The sequence below is a fragment of the Diorhabda sublineata genome, chromosome 7 (assembly GCF_026230105.1).
Source record: "Diorhabda sublineata isolate icDioSubl1.1 chromosome 7, icDioSubl1.1, whole genome shotgun sequence".
NCBI lineage: Eukaryota > Metazoa > Arthropoda > Insecta > Coleoptera > Chrysomelidae > Diorhabda > Diorhabda sublineata.
This window is the reverse complement of record NC_079480.1, coordinates 12,210,570-12,229,272: the sequence shown is the minus strand read 5'-3', so window position 1 is coordinate 12,229,272 and position 18,703 is coordinate 12,210,570. Positions and strand designations below refer to the sequence as shown.

Genomic DNA, 18,703 nt, shown 5'->3' with positions numbered 1-18,703 from the left:
ACGGTTTACGAAATATTTGAGGTTATTTGAATTTTTATTCGAAAATCATTATATTTGGAAAATTTCCCATAATAAAAATGAGGTTAACTGACATCATTTGTGAAATGAATTTTTAAACACAAAACTTTCGAATTTAGTATGAGTTCCGAATTTTGTAAATAACACAATCTCATTTTCTTTTAGATGACACACCCTGTATATTATATCATTTATACTTTAATTACCAAAGTTCTTTGTATATAAAAGAATCTACAGATTATTGACTTTTTCACTATATATTTACTATACTGGAATTTGGAATTTTGGAATATTTAATGGAACCCCCTATATTTTCAGTTTTTTCATTTAGTGGTGAAAACAAAGGTAACTTCCAAAAGACCGACCTATTCGATTTCAGCACGGTTTAGGTTATTTAAATTTTCATTGGAAAGTCCTTGCAACTGGGATCATTTGTAAAATGAATTTTCAAACTCAAAACTTTGATTTATTGAATTTTCTTGACTTTTCAGTCTAGAATCTTTTTTACTGCATGAATTTCGAATTTTGTACATAACAAAATTCCATTTTTTTAAATAGCACACCCTATAAATATAAAATGATTCATATTTTAATGCGCGTTCTATTAAATATATAATATACAGGATGTGTCATTTAAAAAAATGAGATTTTGTTATTTACAAAATTCGAAATTCATGCATTAATAAAATATTCTAGACTCGAAAATCACGATAATTCAATAAACCTAAGTTTTGAGTTTGAGAATTCATTTTGCAAATGATGCCAAAGTTACCTTTGTTTTTACCACTAAATAAAAAAACGGAATATAAATTATATAGGGTGTTCCATTAAAAATTTCAAAATTCAATAATCTAAAAACCTTCATCACCTTATATTTGACACCCTGTACAATCTTATTGGTACATAAAAATAGATAAAACTGATCTTAATCGCGTGGCTGGAAGGACCAAAACTAGTTTTTTCCCCATTTGATAATACGGTATCCAGATATAAGTACATTTTTTAAACCTAACAGAAATCGAAATGTTTGCAACGTTACTTTATGAACACCCTATAATAAGTATTAACAATAATTATTTTCATCTAATTTTCTAATGGAATAGATAAAAATAATTCCTTTTAACAAATTGATTACTGTTGTTACTACACAAAGCCAAAATTTTACTTCATTATGTCTAATATTTTGGATTTATACTTCAAACAATTATACAATTTTTAGGTTAGGAAACGAAAAGTACAAAAGTAGAGTAGTATGGAGATCGCTGAATCCAAGATGGTTAGAGCAACTGGATCTTCATTTATACGACGATGGAGATCAACAACTAGAAATTACAGTATGGGATAAAGATCGTGCAAGAGATGATTTTATAGGAAGGTTAGAAACTTTTTTATACAAATAATTTTTTTTGTTGTTTCAACCAATAATATGTTTGGTGTGCGTACGATTTTGATTCTTTTTTCTACAGTCTGGTTGCTTCTTCTAGTGTGGAGAGAGATCGTTGATGGAAATAGATTATTCTCAGTGACGAATTTTACTTTTATATAAAGATTTACGATAATTAGGAATAGAAAGCAATAAACAATAAAATAAGAATTAGAGAATTTTCTCTAGCAAAAGAAAACTAATTATATAACCTTTTCGATGTTACTGGTTTTATATTTCAAGTGAAATGAATTAAGCATCTTCTTCGCTTTAAATAAATAATCAGTTCCACATATACCACATAGTTTGTGGTATAAGTTTACCTACTGTTATGTATTATATACAAATTTGCTCCATTGTTCGATTATTTTTGCTTCTTTCCATGTTGTGCTTTTCTTTTCAAATATATTACCTATTGCTTTGTCATATGTTGCTTTAGGTCTTCCTCTTTTCCACGCTCTCTTCACTGGTCTTGACTCCTCCATTCTTTGTAAATTACCCCACAAACTCAACTGTCTTTGTTCAATGAATTTCATAAATGTCTTTTCGTATTTGTTAATTTTCGCAGCCATAAGTTGATATTAATCGGTAAATTGCTTTATAAACTTTTAGTCTTGAGAATTAATTCTCTTTTATTCATTAGGCAGTTGTTTATGCTGTAATATGTGTTTATGGCGTTTCTAATTCTCTTGGTAATTTCTGGATTTTCATTGCCTTATTTTCTATTTCTGTTTATCATTTGTTGTTTGAGTGCCATTACTGCAATCTTTTCTACATTTATTCTCATACCAAATTGCTTCAGTGTGTTATTCTAAATGTCAAAATTTGTCTGTAGATCTTAGATTTTTACTAATAATATTGTTCACATTTCTTTTATATAAGCTCATGATTGCATTTCGTAAGTCGACAACTATTTTTATTCTTTATAAACTTACCCATATTGTTACACTCGGTACTCTGTCGAAAACTTTCTTCATATCAACAAACCCAAAATATGCGTCTCTACCTCGTCGGCCAACTTTATCTATAATTTGTTTAATGGTAAATACGTGATCTTGTACACGTCTACCTTTGCGGAATCTACTTTGTGCATCATTTATTGTATTTTCTACGTTTCGTTATTCCTATGTAGTTGTTACATGGTTTGTTATCTTCTGAATTATAAATGTGATAATGTGTGATAACAATGCTATCTAAGTACCATATCTATATTTTTGTAAATAGGTCTATACCACTCTCTCCCATAGTTTTTAACATTTCAGGTGTTATTTTGTCGCATTCTGCCGCTTTTCCATTTGATCGCTTCTATAACTTCTTCCTTAGTTATCTTTCCTTTGTTTACGTCGTGGCACTTTTTTTTAACTTATTTTATTCAGTTCATTATTATCTTCTGTACCTATCATAAATTATGAATTACACCTCTTCATTATTTTTGCTTCTTCTGTAAAAATTCTACCGTTTTCATCCATTTCATCTTGTTTCTTGTCCCTTCTGGTTTCTTTTGCTGTCTCTTTCCAGTTTGTTACCGAAGTCAGACCAACTCCCTTTCTTTGCGTCAGCAACCACATATATCAATTTTTCCTCATTTCATCATATTTTTCATAGTTTTCTATTGTTCTGCTTGCAAGATATCTCTTCCAAGTGCCTTTTTCACTTTTTATTTCTTCCTTTATTTGGTTCGTCCACCATGATGTCAACTTTTTATTGTTAGTTGTTTCACATATTCTACATCCATGTCTTGCTGCCACAATCATCACCACTTTGAAAACACTCCACGTTTCTTCCAAGTTTTCTGGAACGCTTTTAAATTGCCTAATTCGTATATTTTCTATTGATTTTACTACAGTTATCTATTTTATTCTTTTTTTTTTCTATATCACTCTCTCCCATAGTTTTTTACATTTCAGGTGTTATTTTGTCGCATTCTGTCGCTTTTCCATTTTTTAGCCACTTACTTGATCGCTTCTATAACTTCTTCCTTAGTTATCTTTCCTTTGTTTACGTCGTGGCAATTTTTTTTACTTATTTTATTATTTTATTCAGTTCATTATTATCTTCTGTACCTATCATAAATTATGACTTCCACCTCTCCATTATTTTTGCTTCTTTTGTGAAAATTTTACCATTTTCATCCATGTAAATTTCATCTTGTTTCTTGTCCTTTCTGGTTCCTTTTGCTGTCCCTTTCCAGTTTGTTACCGAAAACTGTCTTACTTTGTTTCAGCGACCACATATTTCAATTTTTTCTCATTTCATTATATTTTTCATAGTTTTCTATTATTTCTATTATTTGGTTCATCCACCATGGTGTCAATTTTTATTGTTAGTTGTTTTACAAATTTATTCAGTTATCTATTTTACTATTAGTTTTTATTTTTTCATGTTCCTTTATGGGTTGCGAAATGTTATTGTTATTTTTATGAATCGTTTTCAGATGTGTATTAGATCTAACCACGTATGAACGAGAAAAAACACATAATATTTGGCAAGAGTTAGAAGACGGAGCAGGCTCCTTACATCTTCTTCTGACTATAAGCGGTACAACAGCTTCTGAAACTATATCCGATCTAACAACCTACGAAGACAATCCTCGAGAGAAACAAATGATACTTGACAGATATGTAAGTAAACTTCGCAAAGATCTTGGTGTCTGGTTACTTGTGGGGGAGGTTTGTTCGAGAAGTCCGCATTCGGTTTCTTCAATTACCACTATTATCAATAGCGAAAAATCTGTGAAAAATATGTTTTACAGGCATGGCATAGAACATTTCACAATCTTAAAGATGTTGGTCATTTGACTGTTAGAGTATTTAAAGCTCAAGGACTTGCTTCGGCAGATCTTGGTGGTAAAAGTGATCCTTTTTGCGTCTTAGAATTAGGAAATGCTCGTCTTCAAACGCAAACCGAATACAAGACATTGACACCATCTTGGAATAAAATTTTCACGTTTAACGTTAAAGATATTAATAACGTCTTAGAAATTACTGTTTTTGATGAAGATAGAGATCATAAGGTAGAGTTTTTGGGTGAGTGTCTATATTAAAAAATAAAATAGGTTTAAAAAGTGTTGTACAAATTATTTAAATCTTGTGTTATAGGGAAAATCGCAATTCCGTTGCTAAGAATAAGAAACGGAGAGAAAAGGTGGTATGCACTGAAGGATAAGAAGTTGAGGACGAGAGCCAAAGGAAACGGACCGCAAATTCTACTGGAAATGACAATTATCTGGAATCCTATTAGAGCATGTATTAGAACGTTGAATCCTAAAGAAGAAAAGTATATGCAAACTGAAATAAAATTCAAACGACAAGTTTTTGTTAAGAATGTTCTGAGGCTCAAAGTTTTTATCATGTACTTCCTAGAATTTGGTAAACTATTTCAGTAAGTGTCATATTATAAATACCTCATGGTCTGTTTAAAGAGATTGTACCTCAATCATTTTAAGAGACAATCTTATAAAAAACGTTTCATGCAAACATAAAATGTGTTTTTGATATTTTCCTATCAGTTTACTTTGACGTCTTCTAAGTTTCCAAAATCAAATTGACATTTTTCAATTTTCATTTCCAAAACCAGAGCAAGTCTTTCAAAATCATTAAAGACTTCTAAAGTTGTGATCAACAATAGTTCAGAAACCAAGACAGGAAACTATTATTAACCCCTAGTGGATAATTGTTGAGAAAAACTAGATTTTAATCTCTACGAATTCCTCTTACAGAAACTGTTTTGAATGGGAATCAAAAATACAAAGTTTCTCCGCACTCCTAATATGGTTGATTCTCTGTTACTACTTCCAACCTTGGATGTTTCCAGTTTTGATACTTTTGATATTTCTGAAGCAATATATAGTGAGATCATTGGCGGGTCCACTTCAAGTTCCTTGGGATGAATCGCAGGATTCAGAAGTGGACGATGACGACGAGGAAGATAAAGAAAAAGAAGAGAAGAAAAGTTTAAAAGAACGTCTACAGGCCATTCAGGAAGTAACGCAAGGTGTTCAAAATGCCATTGGAAGAATTGCTTCATTACTGGAGGGTGTGAAAAAGTATGTTGAATGTCAGTTTTGTATGATATGAGATTTGAAGTGATGTTTTTTTTAAAGAATATAATAATGAGTCTTGATATCTCGATATATTCTCTAGATTTTTAATAGAAATTTAGAAAGTTTCGTTAATAAACAAAGTTGTCTATGGAATGTTGCTTTTGAAAAAATCGTTCATGGTTGTTTTATAAGAAACATTTCATTTATACTGTCTCTATGTAAATTTATTACCTACAAAAACGGAGCTGATAAAAATTATACCTTCTAATACAGACAAATTATGCGATTTTGAGCTAAAACCTCAAATTAAATTGGGCGGTTTAGATTTACGGGCACGGATTTTCGAAATTTTAGGAAATTTGAAAAGCGAATGCAAAGTCGAAAACTATGAGGAATGCGAAAAAAACTGTCGTTACAAAAAATATAGAGTACGAAATTCTCTACAAAAAATTATGTGAGGTATTTGTTCCTAACCTGAAAATTTTTACCTTAAAATGGGTTTATACACTCAAAAATATTTAGAATCGCGAAAACTACGAGGGTTTGGAAAAAACATGCTGGGAAAAAATACGGCGGATGACCTATCAATTCGTTTTTACCGTTTAACGTTTTTATTTAAATCTGATGTACGACCACGATTGATTTCGGAAAAATAGCGAAACACGGTGGTTCTAGATGGTGCTTTATCACCAAAAGCCGTAGCTACTTGATCTGCACATTGCTGTTTGTTTAATCCATTCCGAATGTCATAGAAAATCATCACACGAAAATGTACGCGATTTAAATACATTTTTTGACAAATATGAATGTTTCAATTAATTGTAAACTAAATAGCACTCGCATAACAACTGTTAGTGAGTACGTTCATCATTAAAAATGTCAAACTTCATGATGGCAATATCATATTTGACATAATCACATCAGTGTTGTCATATCTCAAAACTTAAGTAGCAGTCCTCGTATTTAACGTTATATTTTTTGGAATGTACATACGATCCCAAACATGCACAAATATACATTAAACTTGTTCTATTTACGCAACATAAACTGTCACAAATGGAACGAATTTTTACAAAATGGCAATTAATTAGTTTTATCTCAGAAAAATACGATCCGCTATTGAAGTATATCATTACTCAAAAAATTATTGTATCTTTTTTAAGTATTTATTTCTGCTGTCAGTAGGAAACGATAAAATGTAGGAAGTTTCTATTTACTCAAGTTTATTGTTAGCTTAGGTGCATATTGAGCTGTCTGGCACGGTCCAGGCAGGGCACATCACAGAGCAGTATTGCCAAAAATACTGCGTAACGCGGTTTTCCTCGCATATTGGAAAGCAGTGTATTCTGTGTGTGATGTCCAAATATTTGTATTTACATAGTGAGTGAGATTCAGGTAACAAAAAAGAAAATTCTGTAACTATCTGCAAAACAGGTTCTCATGGGGAATTTGTTCTAACAAAAGAGTTGTGTAGCGGAAGGTTTTTGAACTACTTTCGTCTCGATACGAAGTTCACAGGATAATCCAACCTCTTATGTATTCTGGGAAATATAATGCTCGAAAACCTTTGATATTATTGAGGAATATAGTTTTTTATCACCAAACACTACGGAAGTTATTTTCATGAAAAGTCTCTCACCATCTGCAATGTAGAGAATTTTCATATTTCCATCTAGATTTTTTTGCTTAAATTTAATTTTCTTCTTCCGTGTATTAGGCGTAGTCGCCTGTTTTATCTTCGACATCATTACTTCCTATCCTGCTTCAAGGTTGTCGCACCACCTTTTTCTGGGTCGGCCGGTACCCCTTCGACCCAATTAGGATTTATCGCGTGCTATCTTGACCAGTTTCTTGTTATTCATACGACTTATGTGCTATTTCCATTCTTTCTTTCTTGATAAAACCCATTCGTTGACTTCATCTATTTTGCACAATCTTCTAATGTTCTCACTTCTTTCCCTGTCCAGTAGGGTTTTTCCGGTTATCCTACGTAGCACTTTCATCTCTGCTGTTTCCATCATTCTATTGGTTTTCGCCGTTTCTGGCCATGTCTCTGCGGTGAAGGTCATTATGGGTCTTGCCGTGGCCTCGTATATTCTCGATTGTATTATACAAAACTGGATAAAAACGCACCAATTGAATTAACTTTTCGTTTTGATCCATTGCAAATTTCTAGCTTACATCGGCGCAGGTGAACTTTTATGCCACAGTTTCTGTGCCTTGGCTACAAATGTGGAGCAGTCCACGTGAGAGACTTCACTGCTGTGCGCCACATTTTCTAGCGAACACGTAAGCTCAAAAACTACCTTGATCTGTGCCGCGCTGCGCTACTCTACTCTAGGTCTCAATATGCGAAGGCCTTACTGATGTCAGTATAAAGATTAATTTGACTGTACTCGTTTGTGATTCCGTTACTGATAGTACTAAATATGATTTTTTCCTTTTTTAGTATGTTCAATTTCACGATTCCTTATTTATCCTGCATAGCGATATTTCTTCTAATCGTAGCGACCATTGTATTGTATATAATGCCGATTAGATACCTTTTGATGTTGTGGGGATTAAATAAATTCTTCCGGAGAATTTTACGACCCCATTCAGTACCAAATAATGAACTTCTCGATCTTTTGTCAAGAATACCCGACGACGAGATATTGGTAAGTGATAATTTCGTAAGACTTATTACATTCAGCAAGTATATCAATCATTATCATCTATTTTTCTATTTTATTTAATATAAATAATATCTGTTATATTGATATCAGATCTACGTACCTCATAAACGATTGGAAAATGTTTTATTAGACACAAAGTTGTAAAAAACTACTAAATACAATTAATATGAAAATCAATTTAATAATAATATAGTTAAGTGATACAAAGTGTCCCTTATTTCACCCTCCATTAACGTATCGCCACGGATTACGTAATTTTAGTTTTATATTAATATGACTGTGAAAAACCATAAATTTACTCACCTAATTTGTATTTATCATTGTATATGTTAAGATTTATTACCTAAAGCAAGTTGTCAACTAACCACTCCTAATAGACGGAGAGCTAGGCTACATAAAAAAGGCTTGAAACGGTTCCCATGATCAGAGCCTGAAAGTTATAAATAAAATCCTAGTTCATTATTAAATGACTACTAAATGGTGTGAAATGTTTGCGTATGATAATGCCAGCCGGTTTTCCACGTTGTAAAACTTGCGAGAAAAATCGAAACGGTTTCCACGTAAAAATTGTTTAGAAATGTTCTTAAGGTCTCAACTAACAGCCGTAAAGCAGTGGTAGAGGTTTAGTCGCACAAAAAAGCCTTGGCAGAGGCGATTGAAAAGTTTCGGAAAACCCCCCCGAAAAATCGAGCCCTTAACTAAGAACTGGCGTAATGCGTAATGGCAAAAGTTTTTGATGAAAATAAACGCTCGTAATAATTAGATTCAGATTTCTGGAATAACTGCTTTGTTTTTTATCGCGTAGGTTAACTAGATTCAATATAATTAGATTTTTTGACTACATAACAGTTAATAACCGAAGTTAGAAACATTCTGAAGTATATAAAAAGGAGCGTCAATGCAAGTGACGAATTACGGAAGGGACAGTTAGAGATAGGACTGAAAGAAGGTCAATTAAAAAAAATGATACACGATGTTCGCACAAGATGGAACTATTGGTTTTATATTCACGGAGTTAAGTCCATTGTAGAAGCAATACTTTTGATTCGACCTGAAGCTCCACCAATGGTTTCAAGCAATGAACTGGATGGCACCAAAGAAATGATGGAATTGCTATGCCCATTTGATTAATTAACCAAAGAGTTTTCTGGAGATAGCTACTTAACGGTGAGCAAAGCTAGTTAGCTGTGTCTGTGAAGTACTGGAGAACATCAATGGAATAATACCTCAATTTTAAGAGGAATTAAAGAAACAACTAGCCAGAAAATTTGATACCTTATAGCATTCTTCAATCTTATCTATCTCAACCACTCTTGACCCCATATTACAGCTCGATGATATTTTTGCACATCGATATTTTTCAAAATACATCGATGTTGCATCCCTACTCCTAATGGGAACCAACCTTATAGTTAAGTGATTCCAAATGGCCCATAGACACTTGAAGTTCTATTAACTTATCAAATTATGTACTTACTTTTATTTTATATTGATGAGACTGTAACGACCATAAATATCCATTTCTATGATTAATTATAATAAGATTTAGTATTTAAGACAGCTTGTACACTGATACGGTGTTCTTAATAAATAGCTTTTTACAAAGTTTTGACACGAAATATGAATCATCTTTTGTAGGATCACATTTTTATAAACACTTTTATCAACTACAATTTATACAAGACATACAAAAGGTTATACAATTAACAATATAATAAAACTAAGACTAAAGTCAGACTAAGCTTTTATTTTGGTGGAATCATAAAATAATATTGATGACTCGACGTCGAATGTTCCATTAAGAGTTTTGTATATCTGAATTTCTCTTACTTTAGTGAATTAACCAAATCAGCATTAGACATAATTTGTTTTCGTCTAACTTAAAAAGGTTTATTAACCTCACGATAATCTTTGATTTTTCTAATTAGAATTCTCTCATTAATCCTATTGAGGACCATTAGGATGTGTTAGCAATATATTAAGTATCCCTCCATTAACGTATCGCCTCGGATTACCTATTTTTTTTTAGCATATTAATGTGGCACAGTAGTCACTTCTGATTTATTTATTTGTAATTTTTGAAGAAATCAAATTTATTATCGACTTCCCACTCAATTCAAAGAATTCAATAAAATCTCAGCGTCGATTCTAAAACGTCCTCTATATACACTCTACAAGGCCTACTCAAGGTTCAAATCTAAGTAAATTTGTGGTGATATTATTATATTTGCTGAAGAGTTTCGCTAATATCTTTTTAACTTTGTTGTTTATATACAGTCCTCATAAAATTTTGATTATCTTTCATAATTTCCTTTTATTTCATCAAATTTTGTATGCTTATGCCCGTAGCAAGAAGACTCGATGTGCACGTGCTGAAAGAGCTCATGAATATGTCGAACAGAGAGCAGAAAGAAATGCAGCTCAAAGAATTCGCCCAGCTGAAGTTCGTGCACGAGAACAGCGTGATAATCGACGACAAGAAAATGCATTGAGAACCAGGGTGGCACGTCAACAAAACAGATTCATATAGAGAACAAAACCGAGAAAATCATCGAACCAACCGTGCAGTAACACGTGGATCATTTGTTCGTCTTGCATTTAATTATGAACCAGAGATCAATTACTCGTCTAATTCCAAAGTTGCTATTGGTGCGATGGATAAAATATGCAATTATTGGCAACCGTTAAAATTTCGCAATGAAGCACCCGGCATGTGTTGCGCATTAGGAATAGTTGTATTGTCACCATTTCCTTCACTACCTGAACCTTCGAAATCTTTTCTTTCTGGAATTTCAAATGAATCAAAATTATTTTTGCGTAAGACACGAAAATTTTAATCTTGCTTCCAAATGACGTCGTTTGAGGCATCCAAAGTTTGTAATTTGTCATCTGATGGTCGTAATTTTGAGACAAAATTCAAAATTCACGGCCAGGTATATCATAGAATTGGATCATTGATGCCAATGCCAAATGAAGATCCAAAATTTCTTCAGATCTATTTTATGGGCAATTGTAAAGAACGATGCCAGTATAATTTCATTGAACAAGCAGAAGAGAGAGCAATTGTATTGTCATTAGAATTATTTCAAATCAAATTACTCAGCCACAGCAACGCGTGGCCGGGTCTGCTAGTAGTGTATATAGTACATGGTTCCTCGGCTGCAGATAACTCAAAACTGGCATCTGTAAAATTGCTGTTACACATGCCAAGCTAGACTCATGACTGTAGAGTTGAAAGTTATTCAAAATATTGTCACTAAAAACAGATATACTCAATCCAATTGTATTTCGACTAACAGGTATAACAAATTTTTGTAGTATTTTATTTTCGGGATTTGAAAACACAACTTGGGAAGTATTCGTTTCCGTAAACTCACTTTCTTTATAAGGTTTTGTTTTCTTCTATTTTGTTGAAAGCAAATACGAATCTAGCTTCAGTTACCAAATCCACTACTATTGTAAAAATTTTCTTTAAGGATTTCATTTGGCTTTTCTTGATCTTCAACAGTTATGGTTAATTCCATAACGCTACTTTATAGTACTGACCTTGTACTGTGACAAGGTTATTTGACAATCGACTTTGTGTTAATGTCTACAAAAACAAATTCTTCCCTTTTGCAGTAAGGTTCCCATTGTCTTCTTCGTTTCGTATTTAAGTTTCTTAAACAACATATCCAATAATCTTAATCACTACATAAGCAATTAACTTGCCCACAATTGAGTGTATAATCATATAGCTAAAGCATTCCATGAGAAATATTACGTGTGCGGTATTACTGAGCTTAGAACAGCATTGCCAAGTCGAAGGCACCGCTGCCAAATCGAGTGCAGCTTGACTAAGTCGAGAACTGCATCAAATAGATACGAGAGCCCCATGCACCTCACCTCACAAAATATTGCGCTAATCATCAATCAAGATAATCAGTTCTCAGTAGTTAAATAACCAAATTCAAAACTTTGCTAAAATTATTTATGAAGCAAAAAAATAATTAATTAAACTTGCTTTCAATAATCCGATTAGCGTACTCGACGAACGTCTATTAAGGACCCAGTATCCGTGTTATGGATATTTATGGTCTTTAGAGTCACATCAATATAAAATAGAAGTGTCCAAGGGACACTTGGAATTACTTAACTATGAAGTTGGTCAGTCAGGAGTGGTCAGTGTAAAACCTGGCTAGCACATCTTATCGTATACTAAAAAAACTATAAATTCTGGTAGACAAGGTCTGTCATAGTCACATTAATAAAAAACAAAAATTATATAATCACAGACGATACGTTAATGGTGAAGTAAAGGACACTTTGTATCACTTAACTATATGATTAGATTAAACTGATCATCAGGAGTGGTGAGATAATTCAGGTCTCAATTTTGAATTCTAAAATAGCTAACTTTCGTAAATCTAACTATAGAATGTAAAGAAGATGTAGACGATACAACATTTAAAGTATATAGTTTACTTTCAGCACAAAAAATCATAAGAATAAGGTATTTTCATTAAAAAAGGTTTGTGTTATTCTTCTTTTAGAAAACAGTAAATTGAAATTTGAAAACGATATAAATACAAATATAGTATAGAAAGTATAGAAAAGTGAGTAAGAAAAAATAATATTATGAGCTAAATTAGCCTTTCAATAGATAATAATGATTCAATATACTTGCTATTTATTTTAACGGTAGCTAATAATATAGGTCTGCGGGTGTCAAATGGAATAATGTGGTATTAACAATAGTAATAATACAAGTACAGGTGTGGACAAAACATTTGGTGAAATGAGGGTTTACATGCTTGCATTACATCATGCTCTTCAAAATTTGTTGGTGATAATACTAATACTAGAATAAGTTCGTACTAGACTTCTGTTATTTTCAGGTAATATTTTTGTAAAATACTAATTGTTTTCCTAATAAAAAGCAAAGCCTTTCAATCTTTTGAAGTAGTGACTAGACTTAAAAAAATGAATTGACTTAAAATATATATTACTTGTCTTTACGGTTGTTTCCTCTGCTCTTACATCTACTATTTCTTGTGTATTTTGTTTTATATGTGTCTCTCAAATATTTCAGTATGAAAATTGTACTTTCTAACTATTTTTTAACAATTTACCTACTATTGTGACTGTATCACTAGTTTTTTTATGTTTTCGATATCGTTTTCTGCACAGTTGTCAATATTGACAAAAACTGTACAGTTATCTGTGCAGGAAACTTCACTGTTTCACTTCCGCTCCCCTGAGTTCTATGGCAGATTCTGGGATGTCTTATCTTTTTATTAAGAGTTAGCATTATACACTGTCTTCTTGGTCTGGACGCTTAGTGTGTGTGTGTGTGTGTGTGTGTGTGTGTGTGTGTGTGTGTGTGTGTGTGTGTGTGTGTGTGTGTGTGTGTGTGTGTGTGTGTGTGTGTGTGTGTGTGTGTGTGTGTGTGTGTGTGTGTGTGTGTGTGTGTGTGTGTGTGTGTGTGTGTGTGTGTGTGTGTGTGTGTGTGTGTGTGTGTGTGTGTGTGTGTGTGTGTGTGTGTGTGTGTGTGTGTGTGTGTGTGTGTGTGTGTGTGTGTGTGTGTGTGTGTGTGTGTGTGTGTGTGTGTGTGTGTGTGTGTGTGTGTGTGTGTGTGTGTGTGTGTGTGTGTGTGTGTGTGTGTGTGTGTGTGTGTGTGTGTGTGTGTGTGTGTGTGTGTGTGTGTGTGTGTGTGTGTGTGTGTGTGTGTGTGTGTGTGTGTGTGTGTGTGTGTGTGTGTGTGTGTGTGTGTGTGTGTGTGTGTGTGTGTGTGTGTGTGTGTGTGTGTGTGTGTGTGTGTGTGTGTGTGTGTGTGTGTGTGTGTGTGTGTGTGTGTGTGTGTGTGTGTGTGTGTGTGTGTGTGTGTGTGTGTGTGTGTGTGTGTGTGTGTGTGTGTGTGTGTGTGTGTGTGTGTGTGTGTGTGTGTGTGTGTGTGTGTGTGTGTGTGTGTGTGTGTGTGTGTGTGTGTGTGTGTGTGTGTGTGTGTGTGTGTGTGTGTGTGTGTGTGTGTGTGTGTGTGTGTGTGTGTGTGTGTGTGTGTGTGTGTGTGTGTGTGTGTGTGTGTGTGTGTGTGTGTGTGTGTGTGTGTGTGTGTGTGTGTGTGTGTGTGTGTGTGTGTGTGTGTGTGTGTGTGTGTGTGTGTGTGTGTGTGTGTGTGTGTGTGTGTGTGTGTGTGTGTGTGTGTGTGTGTGTGTGTGTGTGTGTGTGTGTGTGTGTGTGTGTGTGTGTGTGTGTGTGTGTGTGTGTGTGTGTGTGTGTGTGTGTGTGTGTGTGTGTGTGTGTGTGTGTGTGTGTGTGTGTGTGTGTGTGTGTGTGTGTGTGTGTGTGTGTGTGTGTGTGTGTGTGTGTGTGTGTGTGTGTGTGTGTGTGTGTGTGTGTGTGTGTGTGTGTGTGTGTGTGTGTGTGTGTGTGTGTGTGTGTGTGTGTGTGTGTGTGTGTGTGTGTGTGTGTGTGTGTGTGTGTGTGTGTGTGTGTGTGTGTGTGTGTGTGTGTGTGTGTGTGTGTGTGTGTGTGTGTGTGTGTGTGTGTGTGTGTGTGTGTGTGTGTGTGTGTGTGTGTGTGTGTGTGTGTGTGTGTGTGTGTGTGTGTGTGTTTGGATACCTCGGGTAAACCCTTTCCAACCTTCTTCGGCAAGAAAATATTTTATCTGAGTGGTCCTTCGCCGATGTATAACTCGGCACTTGCTCATGAAATGAGGAGTTTCCGTGTCGTAAGGTGTCCTCTTGTGTGTTGGCGTTTTCTTAGCAGCTAGTGCATGACTGCTCATTTTTTTAGTGGTGCTTGTGGCCGGTTTGTTTTCCGTCTTCTTTGGGTTTTTTGAGCACCCTCTACAGTTGACCAGGTGCTATCTTCCGCAGTTCTTTGTGGCTTTTCTGTTCCGCGCATCTGTCGTGCCATTGGACGGATCGGTCAAGAAGCCAGTGAGGCGAAATAGCATAAATACGTGATCGAATCGATCCTACGGCGGTCTGGTTCACTTCGTCGAACAAGAAACTTCTCGAAATGAGCTCGTTAAAAGTCAGACGTCGTTGCTGGAAGACCTCCGAAACCAGATGACTCTTTAGTTAGAATGGAGGCAAGAGCAAGTGATCTTGCTCATCACCCCAATAGGTTTGCACCCATTTTAGTACGAAGAAGAGGGTCATCTCCTATTGAAGAGGCCCTCGTGAGGACGACGACGACGTGGCACCTAACTAATGGGACATCAACCATCTCCCGAAGGAGGAGAACACCACACTCAGACCACTGAGCTTGCCGGAGGGTTCTAACCCTACGAAAGAAAGGTACACCAGACTGCAATCCTAGAAGATTCTTCCGGCGATCTGGTTCACTTCGTCAAATAAGAAACTTCTCGAATTGAGATCTTGGAAGACCTCCGACACCAGATGACTCTTTTGTTAGATTGAAGGCTTTGCTCATCACCCCAAGATGTTTGCACCCATTTTGGCATAAAGAAGAGGGTTATCTCCTATTGACGAGGTCCATCTGAAGGCGACGACGACACATCTTACGCAGTGCACGTGCTTTGGCCGTGATGAAAACTTTGGCATCTGTATCTTTGTCCGTCGTGCCTTTTCTGCTCTACCACACTTATTTTTGTGTGGCTTCTTGTAAGATTGTTCCTCTGCAGGCTCTATTACTAGGATGTATATCAGTAGTAATTTTCGGGTGTTGTCGGGGTTTTTTGCTTATTAATTGCCATACTTGTTTTACCTTTAATCCGTTTTCCTTCAGTGCTGTCTCGCCTTCCGACGTGGGGGTGTTTACTGCCTGTCCTTTTACGACTAGCTTCCTTTTCTTCTTTTTGTTGATATCATGGCTACGAAGAATTTTTTTTAATTTTATAAAACTAATTCCCGCTTTGGTTATTCTTGCTCATATATCCGTGATATGATATGATTTGGTCTATTTGTCTTTTTTTATTTTGAAGGTTTTTGAGACTCTGCTATTATAGCGGATTAGTTAACTCAATGTTTTAAACAAGTAGATTAAAGTTTCTCTTAAGGATTTGTAATAATTTGTCTAGTTTTATGTGCCTTTCATGCCTCTATTTCAAAATTTAGAACAAAAATTGTAATGATTTATCACACAATAATCTACCATCAGTTTAATTTATCCTTTTTATATACGAGATAGGGTACTCAGTACTCAGGTGAGTAACATTTTTTTATTACGGCAAAGCATGTTCTGGGTTAACCAACATATAACCACCGTGTCATAATGAGAAGTGGTGAAATACATGGACCTTCAAGTCAACTCTACTCTACATTGTTACCCCTTTAAAAATTTCAATAGTAGAGGTTGAGAGATAAGTGTTGTAAACGATTTTTTGATACCTGGAAATACTCCCGCATTTACCCGGTTTAGAATCATAATAAAAACACGCTAATTTAGCATTTTAATTGTCGCAAAAAAACATTTATCGAGGTGCTGGAGTCAGTTTGACCAATAATTGGATTGATTGACTTCCGGCTCGGCTTTTCAAACTGGATTTATGACTTATACGAAACATCAGTTGCCCTTAAGGATGAAGATATATAGCATTTCATATCTTTACCTAAGTTATCAACCAATTAAGTTAACTTAACCTAACTTCAAGTAAACCTAACCTAACTTATTTTCACCTAATCAGAAAATGGATTTGTTACTTGATTTGTTTGACAAAGTGGGAGCTTCCAATTCGAATGTAAAGGAAAATTAAATAATAAAACGGTTATTTTCGACTTTTTTCTTCATGTACGTATTTCCCCTCTAGAATCAAGTCCCCATCATCTAAAAATAGGCCCCCAAAATCAAACCTTTGTTAAATTCATAAATAAAAAAGACAGGCAGAAGTTAAATCGGCCAGATAGCAGGTAGACGACCTTTTGGTGAAGGAAATTCGGCCAAAGAAATTTAGAATTCAATATTCGTCCATCTAAACTCAGCCAGATTTCAGAGTGCTATATACAAGAATTTTTTGGTCGAATTTACTACCTTTGTTAAACCGTAGTCATGTAGTTAATTTGGCCGAATTTAAATCCCCCGAGAAAGATAAACGTTACTGGAAATGAACAAATACAATTTGCGATATCTAATACCTTGATGAATATTCTACGAAAATGCTAAACTAACGATTATAATAATTAATACTGCTTATGGTGCAGTCATTAAAGCGAAAAATAGGGTTTTATCTCCGAATTTTTTTACTGTGAAGCGATTTGCATGAAATTTTGGAATTAGGCTCATCTCACCCTTAACTTTAAAAGTGAAAATGAACTGAGCTATGTCTATTTTTATTGAGGAGTGTAAACAACCCCTTAATGGAAAAATTGACATAAAGCCATTTTATATTTTTAATTTTAAGTTTAATATTAAGGGGTGAAGTTGTAAAGTGTTCTCTAACACAATTACCTCATAATAAAATCATTTTCAACCCCTTGAAAACCTTACAACACAAACAACCCCTGAATTGAAAAAATCACAAAAAATTACTTTGGTGTGACATAAAAAGATTTAAATGTAAAGTAAATAATATTTTATGTTCTCTACCTTAATTATCGAATTTTTAACCCACTTTCGACCCTTAAAAACAACCCTTTGATAAAAAATTGTTAAAAAAATTTATTCCACATTCTCGAAAATAATTATCATATTCTCAAGCTTTTCAACCCTTTATGCCTACGTTTCTAAAATATATGTACCATAATATGTATATATATATACATAAGACAATAGTTTTGGGTCTCTATTACTGTGTACCTTCACGTTTCTCCAAATATTTACGCTCCGAAATTTTCAGTTTACTAAGTAGAAAAAAATACGATTAGTTTTTGGACCATAACTACTTCAATTTTGATGCTATCACAACTTAACATAAAAAACCATTTTAAAGGTAATTAAAAGAACTACAACTTTTTTCATCTATATCATACAGACAAAATAAAAACGGCTTTGATATTTAATATCTCGCTTAATATTGCACTTAGAACACTTTTTAAACAATCGATTTGTGTAGTTACTTACCTGCTACAATTTTTTCGGTATAAAATTCCCGTTAAAATGCATATGCATATTTTGGAGATCTTTGCAAAAAAACCGATGAAAAACGTCAAAAAAATCCGAATTTTCAATAACCAATAACTTGAGAAGTATTGGGTTTTTTGAAAAACTTTATAGAAGATGTTTTTCTCAAAATTAGACCTTCTATCGATATCCGAGGTTATTTAAAAAAAATTACTCACCACCGAGAAAATCTGGCAACCACTCTCAGGAAGTCCCGATCAAATTTTCACTTTTGAAGTTAAGGGTAAGATCAGCCTAATTCCAAAATCACATACAAATCGGTTCTCAGTATTAATTCTCTACACAATTGATGTTAATTTTGTGATTTAAATTTTATAATACGATTTTTATGGTAAAATGTGTACTTCTTCAATTCAAGGTCACTCATTTCACCACTTTTGTAGAAAAATTTCAACATTACCGTTATTTATATTGAATATTTTTCCTTTGGACACTGTGTATCTCAAATTATATAAACTGATAGTTTTATTTCAGATCCTA

The 18,703-nt window shown here is 34.1% G+C and overlaps 1 protein-coding gene across 7 annotated transcripts in view; it reads left to right on the top strand.

Moving 5' to 3' along the window:
- Positions 1-18,703, top strand: part of LOC130446506 (multiple C2 and transmembrane domain-containing protein) — a 98,824-nt gene that overhangs the window by 74,411 nt on the left and 5,710 nt on the right. For all 7 annotated transcript variants that reach the window (XM_056782809.1, XM_056782808.1, XM_056782806.1 and 4 more), the window contains 6 exons: positions 1,238-1,393; positions 3,876-4,062; positions 4,194-4,467; positions 4,540-4,822; positions 5,160-5,486; positions 7,933-8,140. In XM_056782809.1, coding sequence (XP_056638787.1) covers positions 1,238-1,393; positions 3,876-4,062; positions 4,194-4,467; positions 4,540-4,822; positions 5,160-5,486; positions 7,933-8,140 — 1,435 coding nt within the window. The remainder of the gene's footprint in view (positions 1-1,237; positions 1,394-3,875; positions 4,063-4,193; positions 4,468-4,539; positions 4,823-5,159; positions 5,487-7,932; positions 8,141-18,703) is intronic.